The sequence below is a fragment of the Danio rerio genome, chromosome 3 (assembly GCF_052040795.2).
Source record: "Danio rerio strain M-AB ecotype USA chromosome 3, GRCz13ab, whole genome shotgun sequence".
NCBI lineage: Eukaryota > Metazoa > Chordata > Actinopteri > Cypriniformes > Danionidae > Danio > Danio rerio.
Genome location: NC_141023.1, coordinates 15,576,081 through 15,600,524, shown reverse-complemented (window position 1 = coordinate 15,600,524; position 24,444 = coordinate 15,576,081). Strand labels below are relative to the sequence as shown.

At 36.7% G+C, this 24,444-nt stretch overlaps 1 protein-coding gene across 6 annotated transcripts in view; it reads left to right on the top strand.

The window, feature by feature from the left end:
* Nucleotides 1–24,444, top strand: part of cacnb1 (calcium voltage-gated channel auxiliary subunit beta 1) — a 74,085-nt gene that overhangs the window by 3,326 nt on the left and 46,315 nt on the right. For 3 of the 6 annotated variants that reach the window (XM_087242487.1, XM_087242486.1, NM_001002652.1), the window contains 1 exon segment: nt 6,500–6,586. In XM_087242487.1, coding sequence (XP_087098613.1) covers nt 6,500–6,586 — 87 coding nt within the window. 6 annotated transcript variants of the gene reach the window in all.

Below are 24,444 nucleotides of genomic sequence, written 5' to 3'. Positions count from 1 at the left end.
ATTTATATAATGCTCTTTATATAATGCAGTTAGTGTGAATGTGTGTGACCTGTGCTGTGGAGAGCTGCTCTGTCTGAATCATGTCTATACATAGATGTGAGGAGGCGGTGTGTTGAGAACCAAATGTGTGTGAACAAGCTGTTTGAGTACAAAAGAGGCATATTCCCTAGTTTTGCCGAGTCTTTGTGAAGGTTAGGACCTTAAGTGTGTCTTTCAAGAACAAAGGGTTTAAAGGAGTCCTAGAATATGATATCATGTTTCAAACTTATTTAGAGTGTAAAAATGCTGTCTGATCATTGACTCCCATAAAAGGGAGATTTTCTTTTTTTACACAATTTGTGTTTGAACGGCAAATATGTCATTTTTGCCACTGGAGGAAGCGTATTCACAACATGCAAAGGTGTAGTTTGATAATGCTCTGAGTGTGGAATCATAAGAGTTGTGGTCTTAATTGCATCCTACAGGACATGTTGATGGATGAGCTACAGTTGAAGTCAGAAGTATTAAACCCCCTGGCCTGAATTATTAATTTATTTTTTACCCCAATTTCTGTTTAACAGAAATAAGTTTTTTTCAACACATTTCTAAGCATAATATTTTTAATAACTTGTTTCTGATAACTGATTTATTTTATCTTTGTCACTATGACTGTGAATAATATTTTACTAGATATTTTTCAAGACACTTTTATGCAGCTTAAAGTGACATTTAAAGGCTTAACTAGGTTATTTGGGGTATTTATGTAAGTTATTGTATAGCGATGGTTTGTTCTGTAGACCATCAAAAAATATATAGCTTAAAGGGGCTAATAATATTGACCTTAAAATGGATTTTAAAAAATGTAAAATTGCTTTTATGTTAGCCGAAATAAAACAAATAAGACTTTCTCCAGAAGAAAAAAATATTATCAGACATGCTGTGAAAATTTCCTTGCTCTGTTAAACATAATTTGGGAGATATTTAAAAAATAAAAAATAAAGTGGGTTTAATAATTCTGATTTCAACTGTAAATGTATTTAACACTTATTATCATGGTAGTATCAAGCACAGTAAGCCTGAAAGCCATCGAAATAAACTGGAATTCAAATCTTCCTCTGTTTTGTTAGCAACGCTCATCTTCCAACAATCCAATCAGTTTCAATTATTATTATTTTTTTCATTCCAGAAACCATTTCATTTGGATGTATGTCATGATAGGGGGGAAATGGACTTCCATTCCAAATCGTCCATTTCATGATGACTTTAAAGAAACTTTGGTGTTTCAGAGTTTTCTATTGACCCTATTCTTTATGTATGAGCGGCCACAGCCATTGCAACCTTTTTGGCTCAAGACTTCCAGTCTAATTCACTTTCATTGACAATAATGCTAAACAGTCTGGTAACAGTCTGGATGATCCCTTTCTTCTTTGGAGCACATCTGACCACAGTACACGTTTCTACAGTGTGATGGCCCATCCCAAATGCCTCCGAGCCCAGAGAAGTCGACTGCACTTCTGGGCACTGTAACACAGGGCTTCCTTTTTGGCACAGCACAGTTTTAACTGGCATTTGTGTATGTAGCTATGTATTGTGGTATTTGACAGGTTTGTCAGAGTAGTCCTGAGCCTGTGTAGTGATATCGCTTATAGATGAATGACGATTCTTGATGCAGTGCCGCCTGAGGGATCGGAGAACACAGTTGTTTAGCTTAGGCTTGCGCCCTTGTCATTTATGTACTGAAATTCCTCCAGATTCCCTGAATCTTTTAATGATGTTATGCACCATTGAAGGTGAAATCTCCAAATTTCTTCCTATCTTTTTTTTAAGGATCATTGTTTTTAAGCATTTCAATAATTTTCCCATGTATTTGTTAGCAAAAGGGCGATCCTCAGCCTATCTTAGCTCCTAAAGGACTAGACCTTTTTTGAATGCTGCTTTTGCACTAAATCATAATTACACTCAGCTGTTGACATCGCCTGTTTCAAATCACATCATTATTTAACCAATTTATGTGATTGCTAGCCCTAAACGGCTCCTGTCCAAACCTTTTCTGATTTGGGGTTGTAGTTGGTAGAGATGAGCTCCATTCTGGATTTGGGACATCATGAAACCTAAAATTTAAATAAACCCCACTCCCAGGCTGGTATATATATTTTTTCAATATTCATCTATGTAAACACACGAAAACAAGATTAATGTTATACCAGACACTGTAAAAAGCCCATTCCTCGCCACTAAACTTTTCTGACAGGGTATTCAAATGTCAGAATGTTGTGGGACTACTATACAGGAGTTATCATTAGGGATTATTAGCAAAATTTAGCATTTTTTAAAAAGCATGTAGGTAAAACACGAACGGGAATAATAATGTATTAAAACATGTGCTTGTTTGTTGTAAAAATGTATAACAATAACAAAAAAACACTCATTTGTGCATCTCCTGACCTATGTGTGTAGTCATGCTGCCGTTGTAGATGGTGTATTCTGGGAAACTTTTGTACCCCTTGGTTTCGAGTGTGATCCTGAAAAATCTGTTTTAAGGGGTATCTAGCCCTTCTCCTTAGCCCTTCGCCTTCAGGCTAAAGAGAATTGGGTATGGCAAAAGGCTAAGGCATAGGTGTCAAACTCAGTTCCAAAAGGGCGGCAGCTCTCCACAGTTTAGTTCCAACCCTAATTAAACACACCTGATCAAACTAATTGAGTCCTTCAGGCTTGTTTGAACCTACAGGTAAGTGTGTTGGAGCAGGGTTGGAACTAAACTGTGCAGGGCTTCGGCCCTCCAGGAATTGAGTTTGACACCCGTTGCCTAAGGTATAGAATTGGGATTAGGTATAAAGGTCAGTGTTTACAGCCTCTTCTCTTCTCTTCTCTTCTCTTCTCTTCTCTTCTCTTCTCATTTTCTGTGATGAACTAGTGGTGACACTGTGTAACTCTAAAAACCTTCCCTCTTCCCCGTGATACAGCTTCCCTCCCTTAATTACCCAATTAGCCTCAGAGGCTGTTTGTCAACAGGAAGCCTCTCATCACCATAGCAATACATCCCTCCTCTCTCCCTTGACATTTTGCTGGCCTTTCTCAGATCTATTTTTTTTTTTTGCAGTATATGAACATTTCCTGCTGCTCACAGGCCTTTCCAATCAAACATTTTATAGTATGTCAAGATGTGGTTTAAAACATTTTATACAGCATGTGCTTTGTGAAATACTGCTTAGTCTTTGGATGGTGTAATGAGAAAAAAATCCAATAACGTTGTTTTTTCATTATTGTTAAATCATTAAAAAAACTAATACAGCAGTTAAAACAAAACTTAAATATAAAATCTAAATATTACATGCAAATATAAACAAATTCTAAACAAATGCATTTAAAACAAAATACTACAATTATTGAAAGAAAGAATGAGGTGTAGGATTGTCACGATACCATCAATTCAGGCCACGATACCAGCTGAAGTATCACGATACTAAGTAGTATCGCAATACTGTATTAATTAATAGCTTAAATCCCTTATTATTGAAAACGTATTATTTGTACTGACTCTTTCTGCCTATTTTTTTATATTTACTGTAACTCTTTTGTTGTTTTTGCAATAATAATAATAATAATAAAATAAATAAATACAAAATTGATCACGCCTTATGACCTGTCATGACTGCAGCAAACTATGACCCGTTTGCAGACAGTTAAAAAGAAATTAAAATAAAGTGGTCTATTAATTATTTGCTGGCACAAATGTTTGAGCATTTTAGTGATTTTTCCACATGCAACATATTGTAGAACCATTAATGACGATACTACCGTTTACAAACTACAGTGGCACCACCAGTATCTTGGACCCATAGTATCGCAGTGCTACCGAAGTACCGGTAAACTGTGCAACCCTAGTGTTTTATGCTATAAAATAATTTTTAATAGCACCATTAACTCATATTTGACTTCTAAAACTTTACATATATTTCTATAAGAAACTTGGCTAATATTTCCAGTGGTTTACCTTATTACTGACAAATACAGAAATTAAACTAAAAATTATTCTGATCAATTAGGGCAATATTGCAAAACAAATTATCATGTTTCACATCATTCAATATCGAGAATTATTGAATATTTTTTAACAATATATTTAGGAATATTAGGATTTTCTATTTATTTAATCACTTCATTTTAATTTAACAACATTACTAAGGCAAATAGTTTCAATTGTCAAAAACAAAAATATTGAAACAAAATATCTGATCTCTTTATAATAAAATAAACATTGATGTTAAAGAGACTCAAACCTAATAAATAAAATTGTAAAGTCTGTGTAATGGTAAAATGTAAATACTGAACAATCAAAGCAAACTTTAAGGTGTGAATAATAATGATACAGTAAACCTCAAACAAAAACGCAGTGCACAGGAACAGATTAAAACAGATGTTATGTGAACTTGCTGAAGTAAAAAAAAGTCTGCCATGCTTGCCCCGCCTTTGTGCGCTTCATATTGGCTCACTGGTCCAGAACTGAATGCGAATGATTGGTTAATATCAGCCGTCAATCACTCAGTCAATGCCTTCTGCCTTCAGTTGTCAGAAGCTACAACCATGAAAATGTGAAGTGCTGAAGAAGAGAGAATGGAAATAACACTGACAGATTTACTACAGTTACTAATAATGGCACATCTTATTAGTGATCATGTGCTGAATGTTAATCCACCATTTACACCAAAAGACTTCCAGTGTTTCAAGTCCACTATGAAAATAACTAAAGCGTTCACTGTAAAGTCTGTGGGATGGGGTTTGCAGGTAACACTGTTGCCTCTGAATCTACACATTGTAAGCACGAGAGGCACTGTATAATCCTTAATTTAATCCTCACGATGCTGTTAGCCATGCAAGTGGCAGCTATATGTAAAATTTAACACAGCTCATAAAAAGACCGTTATTGCTATTAAGGTGACGTGCAGATAATAAGTTATATATATTAATATAAATGTGGGGCAGGGCGATGGATCGCGATGCCGGCTCAGCACTGTGAAGTTGGCATCGTCTATCGGCACAACCCTAGTATAGACCACACAGGAATCAGAAAAAAAAAAATGAGTTAAGGATGCTTAATATTGGTGAAAATATAGCATTGTAGAATGATTTACAAGTTGAAGTCAGAATTATTAACCCCCCTGTTTATTTTTTTCCCCAATTTCTGTTTAATGGAGAGCAAACTTTTTCAACACATTTCTACACATGATAGTTTTAATAACTTATTTCTAATAACTGATTTATTTTATCTTTGATCATGATGGCAGTAAATAATATTTAATATTTTTTCAAGCAACTATTATTTAACTTAAAGTGACATTTAAAGGCTTAACTAGGTTTATTAGGTATTTATTATTATTATATATTATTATTATTAGGTAATTATTGTATTTGGATGGTTTGTTCTGTATGTAGACTATCAGAAAATAAAGCTTAAAGAGGCTAATATATTTGACCTTAAAATGTTTTATAAAATTTTTTTTAAAAAACTGCTTTTATTCTAGCCAAAATAAAACATAGACAACTTTCTCCAGAAGAAAAAATATTATCAGACATACTTTGAAAATTTCCTTGCCCTGTTAAACATAATAAAAAAGGGGAAAAAAATCAAAAGGGGCTAATAATTCTGACTTCAACTGTATGTAAGCTTGTAATTAGTTTGTGTTTGTATAATGATAATGTAGTTAAAGTAAACAAGCGCTGAGGCATGTTTTTCTGTCTGTGTGCTCCCGGAATCAATTGCAGTGCAAATGTGCCCGACTTTGCACTAGCCTGCTTGCTTACAGAGGTATTTACTTTTTAAGCCACAAATATTTGTACATTTTAGATCACCACTCAGTCACGGAAAATGTTACACGGCAGCTTTCAGATGTGCTTCATCATGAATTTATATTAGCTGTCTGAACCTTAAATGACCCCGTGATAATAATGTTCTTATCTCATTTTTTTTTCTCATATCCAGTCTCAGCATTACGAAAGCCATTTGAAGGTTGTTTTTCTGGAAGTCCAGGTGTAAACCCTTTCATTACTTTTCATTACTTGCATTACTCTGATTGTAAGGCAAGTCTTACAGGATTATCTGTTGAATGTGTCTGTTGACTGTTGGTCAGATTTGGACATTTGATAAAGAGGTTTGATAACATGCTTTGTTTCAGTAAGCTTGTGTGCAGTGTTGTGAATGTGGGTTTTGAGCATGTTACTGTAAAGCCTGATCCATCAGGCTCTTTTAGTGCCACCAAACCCAATTAGCCGCCTTCTGGTCTCCATGGCAACGGAGTCTGGTGCCTATAAATGCCACATAGAGGGGTCTGCCGAGGGCAGCCAGGCCATTGGCCAATGTTAAGGCCAATCAGATTACCGAATCCAACTGGCGGACATGAGTAATTATGGGTAATCATATCTGGACACAGAGACAGGATGTGGAATTCACAGTGGGCATGAATACAAAACAGTGACCATTATTTCTAATCTCCCCTAATATCTCTAATGTTCCCTCTTTCAGGGGAAGTATGCAAAGAGAAAGAGTCGCTTCAAACGCTCAGATGGAAGCACCTCCTCCGACACGACCTCCAACAGCTTTGTTCGACAGGTAAGACGGCCAGTTCCTTATGTGACACTCACCTTAGTTCGCAAATGTCAAGTTATAATTCCTCTCTTTGAACCATCATGCATCATAGAAACTAGTTCAGGTTCTTTCAGCATACATTTTAAAGCAATTACATGGCAACATTAGTCATGCAGTACTGTCAGTCGGGGGTCAGATGATCTGACTTGTAGGTGTTTGTGCACTTTTCCTTTCCACAGGTTTAAATATATGCTCAAATATGCAGTTTGGGTTACCTATTTGTTGTTTTATTTTCTATATTTTTAGGGTTGTCACAAACTAGAATTCAGTACCAATCGATACTGAAATTTTAAAAATGTCCAATCCCTGACATTTAAGCACTATTGAGCACGTTCTTCAACAGTGCTGATTTTGCCATTGTATTCACATGCTCAACAGAAATGACTGTGATTGTCCATGAAAGTCATCGATTCACCAAACTCATGTCATGTTGATCAGCTGGTTTGTCTATAAGCTGACATACGAGCGATCCGCTGATGAATTGCGACTTTAAAACGCTACAGTGTACCTGTATCTGTGATCACACTCAGTAAATAGCGGTGAGTTTGGGGAACTGATTAACTTTATGGCCAATCACAGCCATTTCTGTTGAGCATGTGAATACGACAGCAAATCAGTACTGTTTCAGCACTTGCATATTCCCCGACTTTGGTCTTTTGAATCTATTACTTGTTCTCAGGTAACATGTTTTGGCTGAGTGCAAAGATAAGTTAATATATTAATGTATGTAATCACGTACACTGATTCTGCACATTTCATTGATTGCTTGCCTTTTTTTTTTTAAATGGCCATTGTTGATTATTAAAACTGATATTCAGCAAAATAGAGGGTGTGTTTTGTATTTTCAGTGAAAATGAAAGGAGGCAGTTATGTTTTAGGCTCAGTTTTGTTATGAATATGCATACCGTGAAAATGACGGTCACGACATCTCAACATTTTTGGTGCCTGTTAAGTTGTTAAAATCAAAATGAAAATAGGCAGTTCCTTTATAATATCATGTTTTCATTTTATTGTTAAGAAAGTAAAACAACGTAGCCAGGATGATGAGTAAATGAGGTTATAATGTACACTGTTCCCTTTGAAGATTCACCCCACGTGTCCTCGGGAGTTTGTTTTCCATATCAAACTTGCAAAGTCTGTACTTACAAGGAGAAAATGCAAGACTGAACTGTGTGTAGGCTACTTAATATTGAGGAAAAAGACCCAATCAGAGACGTGAATGTATGCAGCCTGCCTCCGTTTTCAGATATCTCCGTTTTCCCCCATACAGACTAACATGGAGCTGCAGCGTTTTAAAATGAAAACGGCCTCTCCAGCATTTCCAAAATGCTCTGTTTTCGGCACTTAAAAACTCTGATGTAGTGTGGACAGATGGCGTAACCGTAGCAAAACTTATGCGTTTTTAAACTAAAGCGTATTAGTGTAAACGCGCCCTGAAGAATGCGCTCCACAGGATGTCTAATTCAGTTTTTGCATTGACTTCATATGTAAATCATTCGCGTTTCATTCGTGTCTTCTTACTGCGCAGACTGCAAAACAATTCCCCCCCTCCTTGTAATCCGCAGGTGAGACGTCATTTTTCAAGAGACACTCAGATACTTCACATGTGCTGCATATGCAATGTCTATAAGTCACGTAAAAAAATTAACTACTATCTGAAATAAATATAATTTGATTATATGGTTTGGAATTGGATGTTTTATGAGATTATTAAAATGTTTGCGATTATTTTGTGTTTAATTAAGAATTTTGCAGGATCGCAAATATTTGCAACTTTTTGTTGATTTTTGCGTTGGAATTAGCGATCGCGGAATCGCGAAAAACTATGGGGTCTTATTAAAGGGGTGGTCCAGAATGTAATTTTAAGGCTTGGTTGTGTTTATAAGATGCAAAGCAATGTGTGCTTATGTTTCACTTTTATGAAATCGCGTAATTTTTTCATATATCTCACTTTGATTATACACAGCTACTCAGCTAACATGAAAACGACTGTCATATTTCCTAGTTCCTCTAAAAGGCCCGCCCTTAAGTGACTCTGATTGGTCATCGACATAATGTGCTGCTATTGGCGGATCGGCTCCACGTCACGCCCGTAAAAGCACACGCTTTTCTGCTGTGTAAACATGAAGTCAACCTCGCGCCCGCTCTCTAAAATAACATCTGACAAGTGTCTGTAACTAACGAGTGAAAAAGGGGTGCGACTCCTTTAACAGCGTCTGTGTGTGCGTCTATGTGTGTGTTTGTGTGGTGTGAACTTTCTGTAACAAGCGCAAGAGCGCGGGACTTTCTTTTTCTCTGATGCTCGGATTAAGTTATTTTCTGTAATATATCGTGACAGAAGAATAAAGCACAAGATGTGAGATGCTACCTGTTGAGCCTTGATTTATTATTCTGCTGCGACCACTAGTCAGGTAAGCTAATCTGTGTTTTTTTAACTCTATGCGTCATGACGTCTTTCACGAGTATCCGGAATATGCAGGTGTAAGTAATATAAATCATCCACATATCTTTTGCGACTTCATTATCTGAGATGTGAAACACATGAAAAAGCCAAGACAATCAGTGCAGTCGCGCACACACATAAGAGATCGTGCTGGTGGAGTGAGTGTGTGTTTACAGGAGTTTGGCTGATAAATGTGAGTTTGTAGCTAAATCGTTTGCCCGCAAAGCAGCATTTCGCATTGTTTACATCATTGCTACAGCATACAGTTAACGCTAGACACTGTACATGTCATGATCAATTTTAAAAAATAAAAACACTTACTTGTAGATCACAACTTCTGCTTTGAGGAGATTTTAGCCGAATCCAGCACTGAACTTGGAGAGATTCAGGAGCTGTTTTGTCAAATCATGCTTGCTGAGTATTTTATAATTCTCTGGAAGTTAATTAATATTGAACTAAAGGCACTTCTGTCTTTGTGTCGTGTCCTTTGGAAGCCCAAATACAGAAACAGATGAAGCTCTGTGGAATGCATTTTTAGCTTCATCTCTGCTATAACGTTACAGCACCTCTGGCCACGGACCTTACCTGCATGCGCAGTGTGGGATGCGCAGTAAACGAACTTGTGATGTCACAGGGGGCGGAAGTATTTTTTTGTAGTCCCCAAAATTCGTTCATTGTAGGCTTTGCTAAGCTAACTCTGTAAAAACCAAGGTCTCCCTTAGAATTGAACTTAGAACTTTTTACATTCAGAGATGCTGTTTATTTTCACACAGCTACATTACACATCAACTAAAGTTTAAAATATGAGATCGTAGTGGACCACCCCTTTAAATAATACAAAGTAAATAAAATAATATGTAACATAAATTTCATTTTGCAGCCTCTTGCAATTAACTAATCGCAACATTTCAAATTGCGATTTATGATTCAATATCGATTAATCGCACACCCCTAATTGCAACTCAATTTGGATAAAAACAATTAAATGCAATCTAAAATAATTGTAATATAATTATATGGTTTGGAATTGGATGTTTTATGAGATTATTTACATTTTTGCCTTTTTTTTTTAAATCAAGAACGTTTTGTTGATTTTTGCGTTAGATTCAGCAATCGCGGAATCGCAAAAAAATAGGGGGTGTGGGAAGACTGTCAAACATGCATTTGCTCTGGGCAGGGAAAATTAAATAATACATAACATATATTTTGTATTGCAGCCTTTTTCAATGAACTAATTGCAATGTTTCAAATTGCGATTACGATTCAATTTCGATTAATCACATAGTCCTAATTGCAAGTCAATTTGGATTAAATTGTCTGCTAAATCTAAATGTATGCTCAAACATTACGCAATGGGCTACTATTCTACATTTTATTCCCCTCATGTCTTCTTGACATTTTAAGAGAAGTTCCTGTGTCACGCTGAAATTTGTCCTCCTCTTCCAAAGCCTCCTCACAGCCCCTGCTGAACGACATTTGCCCATCCGCAAGAGGTGTCGCACTAAAACACCTCCTCCTTGCCTGCCAGCTTGGGCGTCTCTTGCCCCCCATTGCTGACAGAAAGGTTGACTCCCACCCATGCTCACCTATACGAAACTTGTGTACCTTCAAAAGCAAATATATTCAGTATCCACCATGAAACGTTAGAAGAGTCATGAATATGTATGATCATATAGTAGGTTTCCGCGAGTGTCTGCCCCCTCTTTGGCAGCCAAAAGTATGAAAACCTGTGTAGGCCTTGGCCTCATATACACCCACGCTTATACACATATGAACAAATATACACACACACACACTCATTTGTGCACTTATACTGGCCAGGTTTCCATGGTGACAGGGCCCCGAATCTCCCCACAGCATACAGCGCAGTGAGAAGAGGAGGAGGCAAATGGATTAGTGTGCTTGTGTGTGTGTGTGTGTATAGTGTGTGTGTGTGTGCGCGCGTTTGGGAGCGGATTGGCCGATGTGTTGATTGCTGACAAAAAAAATTGTGTGATTGCAAACAGTCAGGGTTACATGTCAGTCTGGACACACACACACACACACACACACACAAGCACAGTGTTCAGTGTTGTATTGTCGTGTGGATCTCAAGCCGCTGTTTCTTAGCATGAGACCCCTGAATAATTGACCGTGAGTCCCCATGGGCTCTCCTGATGGATCACTTTCTAATTTCCCCATTAGTTTCAGTGCCATTAGATCAACCCTCTATCGTTTTGGCACTGAGGTTGAGTGCTTCTTGGCTCTCTGTGGACCGGCTGGTGTGTTTGATCATGGCTTCAAATGGCAGCTGCACGACAGAACATCCCCTCGCATTTCCCTTTATGCCACGGTCACACCTGATGCCACACAAAAGCTGCTGCGCTCTGTGTGTGTGTGTGTGTGTGTGTGTGTGTGTGTGTGTGTGTGTGTGTGTGTGTGTGTGTGTGTCTGTGAATTGTTTACTGTGTTTGTTTGTTGTCTGGGCTATTTCTGTTTTGTCTAGAGTGGCACTTTTATATTTATCTCTAGAGCTGTATTGTTAGATAAATACAAGAGTGGGCAGATTTTAACAATGTGACAGGCTGAAAGTGTGTAAAGAGGATTTATAACATGCGTTTTTTATAATGCGTTTATTTATTTATTTTAAGCTTGTACTATAATTTATTTTTTAGATTATTATGCCGAAGTGAGAGTATATTTCCTAGCCTTTTTTATTTTTCCGTTAGTCGAACTCGATTTAACTATATAACAGTCAAGCTGTAAATAGCAAATTATTTTATCTTTATTTATGTATTTTTATATGTGAGATGCTAATGGTCTAATACGATTTAATGATTTATGCTAAGCTAAGCTAAAAGTGCTCCCACCTGACCTGGGGCCTCATGTACGAAGACTTGCGTTGAAATCATACTAAAACATTGCGTACGCACAAAGCTGTAAATGTGCATATGCAGTAAAAAATTCAGACATATGAAACACTGCGTACGCCGAATCACACGCATATTCTCTTTGTACATCCGAATGAACGTGAAACTGAGCGCAACATGCACGAGCGCAAATCCCCTCTCTGCCTCCTCCCCCGTATGAATATGCTAATTTGCTAATTACTATGCTTTGGCAAAACCCAACGAAAAAGCAATGGCAAAAGCAAGCAAAAAGAGAAACTTTGAACAGAATGTGAATTGGAGGTGCTGCTTTCGGAGGTAAACCGGAGAAAACGGTTATTTGCAAGTTTGTTCTCCGGAATTTAGTACCAAAAGAAAAAAAAAAGAGTGGGAGAGTTCAGCTGTTTGTTTAACTGTTTTCTCACTAGTGAAGCATTTATTTTTTTCTTCTTACAAAGTCCACCATGTAAATAGCAAATGCACCATGGCGCGACTCAACTAACTCTTAAAGGGAATAGGAGACGAGACTCTGATTGGTTTAATGCATGTTATGCTCAAAACACAGCCATAACTCATTAAGAGAATAAGCACAACCCTGTTAAACCATGTGCTGCAGAGCGTATTTTTCCATCCTTAAAATAGCAAAAGTGGATTCGGACATGCCCTTAATGCTTTTGTGCCATGCAATTTACACTTTGCACCTAGATCATTAAATCAGAGCCCTCAAACTTTGTTTGCTTGCTTTCACATCAAAATAAATTTAGCTTGAGCAAGTTAAAATTTTAGTTAATTTTATTATTTTTTGTCTCCGAATCAAATCCCTTATATTTAGTCAATACACAAACATGATTTTTTTTTTAAATTAAAGGTCCCGTTAAGTGCTTTGAAATGTGCATTATTATTCGATGTTTCACAAGAGTGGGACATAATGTAGCTTCTCCCCCTTTAAAAAAACAGCCAATAGCATTTTGTTTTTATCACCGCTCTGCCAGTGAGAGTGGTTGAGCTCAAGCGCATCAAATGAAAGCCAATGAGAAGGGTCTTGAAGGGAGTGGGGCATGTCATATACTAGAGAGCATTTGATGAGAAAGTGTAGTATGAGGTGACAAGGATAAAATCGTTGATCCATTTAGGCAGAAGTGACAAACTGCAAGCTTTACATGTTCATATTAGTTTTAGATCTTCTAAATGCAAATTTTGTCATCGTTTTGGAACACACTTGCTTATAGATATCTTAAAAACTAACAATACTGTTATTAACATCTAAAAGCTAATTTCATGGGATTTTTTATTTTTAATTAAATTTGTTTATTACATTTTTAAATGTTTTTTAAATCAAGCACTTTAGGGACATTTTAGGAGTTTTATTGTTTTTTTCTTGTTTGTTTTCTTTTAAACAACATATAGATTTGAGTCATTATTGAACACCATTAACATGAAAATAGGTGCCAGTCTGGAATTTTGCTCACAATTTTAATTAGAGCAGAATCCTGAAAATAACCTGGTCCACACTATACTTTGAATAAATCATATATAGCTAAAAATAGCAGGTTTAAGAAGTATATGTTTTATACACATACGCAATCTGCGGGCTTGTATTCCATTCATCTTTTTGTTTCCCCTAACGTCCACCTGACATCTTAAAGGTAAGCAGAAAGCAGTTTCTGATAACGCTTTTTGATATTTGAAAATAACAAAGCAAACACACTTCTACCCAAAGGCATCACAGCACATATCAATGCCTCCATCTGACATTTATGACCCGACATGCTATGCAACACAGGCAACAACTGGGGCAAAGTCATTGCTTTCACATAACAAACCCTAAACAAACAATTCCTCTCATAACACGAAAGGTGAACCAAAGGAAAAAAAAACATTATATTATGAGTCTGATATTTAGCTGTGGAAGGTTTTCACTTTCACAGCTCTCACCAGCTGGCCTCTGTAGGAAAATAATATTGCAAAAAATGAACAAACAAGCAAAAACGACACACAATTCATTTAAAAGACAGCATGTGTTAGTTTTGTAAAATGTTGCAAAATCATCATTACAACATATAGAGAAGAAATAAACCAACCTCTGCATTTGCTTTCAGGTTTAGCATTGAAAATACAGTTATTATGAGATATTTCACTCAAGTTGAAAAATTATGTTGTCATTCATTCACACTGCTTTTCTTTCAAACTTCTTGGAGTTTCTTTTATCTGTACACCCAAAAGAAGATATTTTGAAGAATGTTGGAAACCAATGGTCAGTGGCATCCAATGTAAGGGGTACAAAAAATACAGTTCAAGAGTTCACGCTAGCCGTCGCTTGATTAAGTAAAAGAGTAATTGACATGCTGTCCCATGAGAGAGCCCTGAGCTCGGAGGATCCACGAACCCTGGGCTCCCTCCAGATTAGTCAGAAGGGAGAGAAGGTAGTCTGAGCTCAGGTAGGTCTTGAGAACTCCCCTGTTATTGAAGGAGGAAGGAGTGGGGGTAGATCGGGGTTTTCGTTGAAAAGCGAGGATGACTACAGCGCCGGTCTGAACACACGATTTTTATTGTCGGTTACAAAAATCAGTATGTCAGATTATGTGATTTTTATTTATTTTTAATTATTTAATTATTTATTTTTTCTTGTAGGTAACTTGTCGAAGGTAACAGATGTGCCAGACTACACGTTCCTTCACAATCAGTCATCCAGTGACGTCTACGACAAGCATTATTTCCCAAAGCAGTCACAAGTGTTGCTATAACTAGGCACACACGGAATCTGCGCGCGCAGGATTCCGCAGATTTTCCGCAGATTTTCTGCAGAATTACGCAGATTTCTGGAGATTTTTAGCCCATTATTAATTCTATTTATTTAATTGAGTAAATGTGTAAATATTAATTTATTCAGTTTTTATTCAGTAATTTATTACTTTTTATTTAATATATTAAGGTTTTAGTTATGATACTCCGCTGGATACTCCCAAAATAATTCCGCAGAAATCTGCAGATTTTTACCAAAATTCTCCGCAGAAATAGCACAAAAAAATTCTGCAGATTCCGTCTGGCACTGGCTATAACCATATTTCTTATCTCAACATTATTTTTTTAAAATCTTATTTCGGTCACAATAAACACTGATACTTGCTGACAACTAATAACTACATTATTTAAGGGCAATTATTAGGACATGGATGGGATCAAACTTATGATTCCTTTTTATTGTTTAGATATTTTCTTTGAAATCTAAATGTATATTTTCCTGCCAGGGATGCTTTTTAAACACTTCGACTGAACTTGCCACGAGTGAGACGGAGAAAATATAAGCACAACAGCAGCACCAAGAAAAAATCAGATGCTCAAGACATGATCTTTAAAATAATGACAAATTAAAATATAATATAATTGAGATTTGTGATACAATTACAGTAAAGTATTCAATAAATCCTTATTTCCTCAGAGCAAAGTATATATTTTTGAAAGGAATTTCATTTGCTATAATTTGTATCTATTTTAATGTATCTTTTGTTGTTCATTTATCTATAAACAAGAATAACCAATAACATTTGAGGTGAAGCGCTTTGAAACAAATCCGCTATATGTGCCAAAACACGAATTGCTGTGAGATTATGTTGGTTTGTTAGATAAAATAATAATCTAGTCTAAATAAAGTTAAAGTGAAATCTTCACAGCCTATATTAAACTCTTTTTACTATTAATGACAAATCTGAATAAGCAGGAAATTCTTTTGAAATGTATTTGCAGCACTGAACATGTACCCAGATTACCTTGGAAGAACAATCTGTTGGAAGGATGAGAAAGCTCAGAAACTGGTTGTGAGAATGAAGATGTCAGCATATTTGTGCCAGTCTGTCAGATAAAATTGCTTTAAACACCTACATATTTTAGAAAAAGTAGTTAGAGTTTGATTAAACAATGACAGATCTTATCCACCTGTAAATATGCAGCTTATTTTTGGATTAACTGACCGGCGCATAAACTGCAGCATACGCTTAGATAACCGAAGTATGATGTCCTTCTATTGCACAGTGTTACCCATGTAATTTTGTAGTTTTTGTTTGGCAGCCGTATCTGCCAGTCATTTGACCTTTTTTAATGACCTTTTTGGGGTTTTTTAAAGCGCAAGTAATTACAATTTATTACTTTAATTTTATGTAATTTTAAATGTACTTAAAAAAAAACAGGAACATTGTGTAAATAATACGGCAATTTTATTGTATAAAACAGGAAAATTGCTCTAATTTGTCATTAATTATATAGTACATAAAATGACAGTGAAGCTGTTAATTTACAGATATTGTTTGTAATTTTTGCAAACCTTTGAACATAATTAAAAAAAAATAAAAATAAAAATACTGAATAATTAAAACTGTAATTTCCCTGTATAAAAAACAAACATGTCAGTAATTTGTCTTTCATGATAAAGTACCTAAAATGAAAGTCAAACTGTTAATTTAGAGAGATTGTTTGTCATTTTACTAAGTTTTGAGTATAATTTGAAATGACATGGTGTCGTGAGGCTTGTCGGTTGTTGTGAACTATGCCACATTACACAAGAGGAAACGATTGAATCTTGTGTCACGATTTTGTCGTTTACAAACCCTACATCTGCCGAAATCGTGTCAAATTCATGTGATCTGACCGGGCCTTAAAGTAAAGGAGCCAGACTATTTATGTGCATTTGGGTGCATCTTATTGGTTAGTTAGTGATTGATGATGCCAGTCCAGCCGTGGTTAATCATAAGCATGTGATTCTCTCAAAATTTGTTTATAAAACTTCACTTCAGTTTTTCAAAATACAGGTTTTCAACATTCTTCAAAATAGTTAGTCGTTTAGAAATTTTCTGGGACCCACTGTAGACAGGAGAAGAGAGAAGGTGACAGAGATAGTGAGTGTTGACAGACCAAGAGTGCTGTTTGAGAGGTTGTTCCTAAGGGTCAAAGGTCGCCCTCTAGTGGTTGTGACAAACAGATCCCACTTGAGGATGTCAGCATATGGACTAAGGACTCAGGATTTTGAAAGTCTCTCATTATATTGTTTTACCTTTTGTTTGTGCTCTATTTAGAGGTGTTGATGCTTGCATTGATTCATTGAGCAGACACTTTAATCTAAAGCAACATGTAAGTGCCAGGATTTGCCCAGCTGGCAGTGGTCGAGCGTTATGGATTTTTCAGCACTGAATCCGATAACTGGATTAATGGGGTTTTTCCTGCAGTGTTTTTTTCTGTGTGTGTGTGTGTGTGTGTGTGTGTGTGTGTGTGTGTGTGTGTGTGTGTGTGTGTGTGTGTGTGTGTGTGTGTGTGTGTGTGTGGATGTTGCTACATTATTACACCTGCATTATAAAACCTCAGAGGTAAATCTCTAAGGAAGCCTTCACCAAATGATCCTTCTGGGTTCTGATGTCATCGCTGCACCGCTCTCTATATATCACACTTATTGGCTGGTAATCTTATAATCTTCAAATCCTGGCCTGATATGTGCCTGACCAACTTAATATATCAGACTGTGACTACAAAGGAGGTCACACGCAGGTGATTTCGAACTAAATGAAGCCGTTCTACTTCAATGAGTCAAGTGAGTGACTAAACGCATGTGTGGGATTCAACGGTAACAGACTCAATGAGTCAGGTGCCCTTCTGTCCTGGTTAAAGATGGTCTCTCACTGACTCCTCCTGCTCTTTCTTGCTTTCTTTCTTTCTTTCTGTTGGGCTGACGTTTACATTCCGACTCTCTGGCGCACGCCACTCCATACCAGAGCTTAACGCTGGAGAGATGGCAAGAGAAAGAGAGAGATCTGCCCCTGCCTGTCACAGCTAAATTTAACCCCAGTCTGCAAATGTAGCACAAGTCCTGCAATTTGACCCCCCGCCCCCCAATTCTCTCTCTCTTTCCCTCGTTCAACTTAGAAACCGAGTGCCGGTTTCAGCTGTGTATGTGTGTTTGTGTGTGTCAGAATGAGCCCGGAGGGGGGTGTTGAGGTTAGCGGAGCAATTGGTCACTCTCTGACACACACGTATAGTCTTCAGCCTAACTTTTCTAACACACACCCATAACGGCTACACACGCATTAATACATACCCTTGTGTAATACACACACAAGCGCGCGCACGCATCGTGTTTGGTGTGGACTCGGATCTTTGGGTGTGACTCTGTGTTACCGTGGCTAAGGAGCGAGCGCCATGGAGACCACCGCACGGATTCAGAGGCCCGCAATGGTAAGAAACTCCAGGAAACATTTGCTTGTGTGGAGGTTGATTAAGCGTACTCATGACAGCGTTCAAAAAACATGCCATGGATCTTTTCATTTGCACCTTCTCTCTACCTGTTATTTTGTCCCTCTCTCTCTCTCTTTCTCTCTCTCTCTCTCTCTCATGCTGCCGTTTGATTCCATTTTGGGTTGGGCAGCTGCTTTAGGCCTGCTAGGTTTAAATTAGACCTCCAGCACTGCTCAGGGACCTTGCTGGTTACTGCCTGCCTTGCAACAAGGCCCTTTGCCTGGCTTTATCTTGGCCTTGACACCCATGGAGCTTGATTATTCTGCCAAACGACGCATTTTAAATAATGCATTTATTCATGAAGTTATTACGGAACTGCATGAGATGCGTTTAATTAAGCTTCCATTATGATAATTACATTTAGTGAGTTTTTAAAGGAACTTTTTTTGGGAATGATTAAGGATGAAAATAGTCTTGTGCTTGTGCTTTTTCAGATGTTTTTCAGTCGAATCACTTGCGTGTTAAAATGTAATCTGAAAGAGCAGGTGAAATACTTCAGGAAATTCCCCTCTGTATATCAGGTTTACAGCGACTAGAGCTTGACTTGTCTGGTTTGGTAGTGTTTTTAAATTTAAAGGTTGCTTTATTTTTTCTGTTATTGATCACAGTTTATTTTGATGGTCTTGTGTTAGTTATTTTGCAGCTACCAGTCAGCTTGTAGTCATTGGAGTATTAGTGGAGTATTACAGTATCACCTTTAGGTTAGACATAGCTGACATACTTTTAAAGTTACTTGTAGTCAGTGGTGGAAAGAGTACTGAAAAATCATACTCAAGGTAAAGTACCATTACTTGCCTAAAATGTAGTTTAAGTAGAGTAAAAGTATCTGTTGTAAATATTACTCAAAATATGAAAAAAAAGTAGACCTTTCAAAGGTAGCCTGCTCGAGTAGTAAAAAGCTGATGCATTTAAATTGAATTTGTGCATGTGTGTGTAAACATAACATTCTGTAGTGCATTTAGTTAATTCCCAGCAGGCACACAAACGTCATAAGACGTTAATATTAGGTTGGATTTTGGTCACCTGACATCACAACCTAAATCTAATGTCTAGCCATTGTCTAAGGACAATGTTATTTTGATGTCTATGACATCAATGTTGATATTCGGTTTATTTTAGGTTGTTAAAAAGTGACCAAAATTCAACAGCAAGCCAAAATCTTAAACCAACGTCATGTATGGCATAAAAACCAGACGTCATAGTTGATATTTGGTTGGTTTTAGGTTGGACATTGAGTTCTGACGTCATATATATACAGTTGAAGTAACAATTATCTGCTAGAATAAAAGCAGTTCTTCATTTTTAATAAAACATTTCAAGGTCAAAATAAAAAAAAGCTATATATTTTTTCGATTAGTCTACAGAACAAACCATCGTTATACAATAACTTGCCTAATTACTCTAACTTGACTAGTTAACTTAGTTAAGCCTTTAAATGTCACTTTAAGCTATATAAAGGTGTCTTAAAAAATATCTAGTCAAATATTATTCACTGTCATCATGGCAAAGAGTAAAATTATTCTGTTTTTAGAAATTAGTTAAAAATATTATGTTTAGAAATGTGTTCTTAGAAATCTTCTCTCCAGTAAACAGAAATTAGAGAAAAAATAAACAGGAGGGCTGTTAATCCTGACTTCAAATATATATTGTTATCTTGAAAGAGAAAGAATGACTGACATTTTGTGTCATCAAGAGTTAAATGTGTTTTTACAGAAAGGCTTTTGACCTGTTAAAAAATTTATAGATTTAAGAAATGTGTATTTATAGAAATATAAACGTGACTAGCAATAAATGTTTCTATTTGAGTTTGATGATCAGATTCTGTGTGACATAATAAAGCTGTGATTTATTGCTTAAGTGCTTGAAGACGTCTGTGTGTCTGGGATCAGATTGATGCATATTGCATATTAAATTCATACAGGAGCAAACAGAATTCAAGTTTTGTTTAGAAGCATCTTAGTCTTTGCTGTAGGAGTCAATGCATTCATGAATGAATATTATCTGCTTGTTAAATCTCTATGCCTGTGTTACCATTATTTGCCATTCTCTGTGACTGTTTACTTCATACTCTGAACAGTTCAGCTGTCCTTAGGACAAATAATGAATAACCTGATCCATGTGGTGCTTTGGAAACAAATGAATTCAGAAGCATATGGCTTTAGCGACATGTATTTGTCTCTTTCACATCACACTCATTGAACTCTGTAAACAGTAGAAGTTGAACTGTAGTATCCATATGTTATTTGGCTAAACAATATCATCTTCCTTATTTGTACAACCCCAAATAAGAAAAGGTTGGGACAGTATGGACAACGCAAATAAAAAAGAAAAGTAGTGATTTCTAAATTTACTTTGACTGGTATTTCATTGCAGACAATACAACCAATATTATTTATTATGTTCCTTGTGACTTTTTGTTTGTTTTGTTATTGCAAAATAAACACCTTCCTATTTTGGATTTTGCAACACATTTCAAAAAAGTTGGAACAGTAACGCATTTATTACTTTGTAATGTTACCCTTCCACTTCACACAACACTTAAAAGATGTTTAGGGATTGAGAACACCAAGTGATGAAGTGTTTCGGGTGTAATTTTGTCCCATTCTTACTGCAAACAAGTCTTAATGTGCACAACAGTTTGTTGTTGCATTTTGCGCTTCAAAATGCGCCACGCATTCTCTATTGGAGACAGGTCAGGACTGCAGGCAGGCCAGTCAAGTACCTGTTTCCTCTTCCTCCGCAGCCAGGACTTTGTAATGTGTGCAGAATGTGGTTTTGCATTGTCTTGTTGAAATATGCATGGGCAACTTTGGAAAAGAATGCAGCATACTGTGCTTTAAAACTTCCGTTACTGAGTTAATGTTGTATTTATTTGAATGTGTATTCAAATAAAAATTGTAAAGATTTAAAATTTTTATTTACCAAATTTTAAAGAGATGGTTCACCTAAAAATGAAAATTTGCTCCAAATCTTTATAAGTTTCTCTATTCCGTCAAACACACAAAAGAAGATATTTTAAAGAAAGCCAAAAACCTGTAACCATTGACTTTCATAGGAACAACAAATACTGGTTGCAGGTTTTCATCTTTTTTCAAAATATATTCTTTTGTGTTCAACAGAAGAAAGAACTAAGAAACAGAAGAAAGAAAGTCAAATGGGTTTGAAACAAGTAAAGGCGGAGTATTCGTTGAATTCTGTAAACAGTAGAAGTAGAAATGTAGATCCATATATTTTTAGCCAAACAATATCATCTTCTTAAATTGAACAACCCCTAATCAGAAAAGGTTGGGACAGTATGGCAAACGCAAATAAAAAAGAAAATAGAGATTTTTAAATTTACTTTGACTTGTATTTCATTGCAGACAATACAACAAACATTAATTAATGTTTTCCTCGTGACTTTTTTGTTTGTTTGTTTGTTTGTTTGTTTGTTTGTTTTTTGTTTGTTTGTTTGTTTGTTTGTTTGTTGTTTAAATAAACAGTATTCCCATTTTGGTTTATGCAACACATTTTTAAAAAGTTGGAACAATAAGGCATTTACCACTTTGTGATGTTGCCCTTTCTTTTCACAACACTTAAAAGATGTTTAGGGATTGAGAACACTAAGTGATAAAGTGTTTTTAATGTAATTTTTTCCTATTCTTCCTGCAAACAATGTGGACAACAGTTTGTTGTTGCATTTTGCAGTTCAAAATGCGCCTCACATTGTATGTCGGTCATTTTGGATGCAGTGTAAGAAGTGGTTCCTAGCATGCCAGCCAATCAAATGACATGTCACTAGAAAGCCCAGGATGTCCTCTGAACAGTACAACAGTACTTGACAGAGTAGCTCAAAAAAACTCAAAGAAAATTCATGAAAACACAATGTCCAGTACAGACGACAAAAGTTAATGGGCGGGGTCTCAGGAGGAGAGGCAAGCTTCAATTTTATGACTCTAAATTTTTTTAATATATTTAAATGTTTTTTCTCGTTCTTCCTACTATACTAGAGAAAGTACTGCATCGATAATTTATGCTCTTTTTTTAAATAAAAAAAGAGATGTAAACTGAAAACATTTTGACTTAGAAACAATATTCAGTTTTGCTCTTTCACAGTTTTGTAATCTTCATTTGTTTTCCCCACAGATGCCGATTTAATACAGAACATTCCTTTAAATCAAAATCATATTTCTCAAAAAAAAAAAAAGGCATAAAATTTATGAGAGAAAGAAATCTAAGCATCTCACCAGTCATTTATTGTTTGTTTCATATAGAGAGGGCCTAGTTGATCGTCCCACAATGTGTGTGTGGGAGAACATGTTTTCAGAGCGTGTACTAATCCTTCCTCTCCACCTCTCCCACACACTCCTTTTCATTTTCGTCCCATTTTTCATTTTTCTCTCTCTTTCTCGATCAGCCATCATCTTTTGGCATGTCTTTTGTTTCTGTCCCCGCTCTGTGTTCCCGTCTTGCCGCCGCTGATGTCTTGACAGTGTTATGGATGTGCAGTGTTTGCTGCTTTCTACACAGCCTGGGGAACCTTACATGCTAAGACGGAAAATGTCAACTGTGTTTACGAGCTGTGCAGAGCCTGAGCTAATATTATTGTGAATGCGTTGCTACTACAATGAAACTAGCTTCATAACATTTAGGCCTGGGATATTGCTGTGAGGTTTGGCCGTGCTCTGTGGAGGGAAATGGATGTGATAGACCTTTACTGAGGTGACCGGGTACCGACCTTGAAAACTGCCAAGCACATTCGCGGCTGACAGTTACACAAAACAGGACGCGGGGGTAAATACCAGAATTAATAGTCAGTGAGAGATCAAACAAAGCATTCAGAGTCTACAAAGATAAAGAAATAGATGAAAACTGGGGTGTTTTCAGTTGTTAAAGTGTAAAGATCTGATCTTAATAATAGCTTATTGTTCTGTAGACCTAATGGATTTCCTCTTTATGCAGTCGTAACACAGGCTTAAAGTCTAAGTGAAATCAAAATGGTTATTTTGCTAGCACTCATGGATTTTCTTTAGCAGTTTATTTAGAAATTTAATTTTTAAGTTAATCTTCTGTATAAATTTTGGTTTGGTAATCTTCAATCAAAGTCTTGACCATTTGTCAAGAGTTTGGTTCTTGGTTCTTTTCACCAGGATCTTTTTCTTTGGTCCATTTGGTCATTCTCTGTTGATTTATTTACTCGATTTTTTTACGACAGCCACGATATTCTTAACCACACCTGCTATTAGAGAATGATGTGCAAAAAAAGCCCCACCCCCTACTCAATATGTAATTTCAATTGGAAGTACATTTAAAAAATCAACTAAAAGTCTCAGCTGCTTACAGCTCATGTGGACTTTACAATATATTCACACTAAAGATAAGTTAATAAATTAATAAAGATGACACTGACATGAAGTGATGATTACTTCACAGCCATGTCACCCTGCAGCCCTAGACCGGTTACTCACTGAAGCTAAGCAGGGCTGAGCCTGGTCAGCACCTGGATGGGAGACCACTAGGGAACACTAGGTTGCTGTTGGAAGTGGTGTTAGTGAGGCCAGCAGGGGGCGCTCAACCTGTGGTCTCTGTGAGTCATAATGCCCCAGTAAAAGTGAAGGGGACACCACACTGTCAGTGGGCACCGTCTTTCGGATGAGATGTTAAACCGAGGTCCTAACTCTCTGTGGTCATTAAAAATCCCATGGCACTTCTCGTGAACGAGTTCGGGTTTAACCCCGGTGTCCTGGCCAAAGTCCCTCTATCGGCCCTTACAATCATGGCCTCCCAATCATCCCCTTCCACCGAATTGGCTCTATCACTGTCTCTCCACTCCACCAATAGCTGGTGTGATGAGCGCACTGGCGGCATTGTCCTGTGGCTGCCGTCGCATCATCCAAGTGGATGCTGCACACTGGTGGTGGTGTGGAGAGACCCCCCTCATGATTGTGAAGCGCTTTGGGTGTATGGCCATACACAATAAATGCGCTATATAATACACATTACATTACATTATCAGAATCACTTTTAAAATGTTTTTTATCACCCAGCTAATGATCTATAAAAACACTGAAAGCCAATCAGAATCTGTCCTGCTTTAAAAAGGTTGAGCTTTTTAAGCAGCCAACAACACAAATTCATGATCCATGAATCTTAATAGCAGATATTGATGGTGTGAATGTGCCTTTCAAGAAGATCAGATTTATTTGTCAAAGCTTAATCGACTTTTGTTTCCTTTTTAATTAATTTTTGGTTCAACC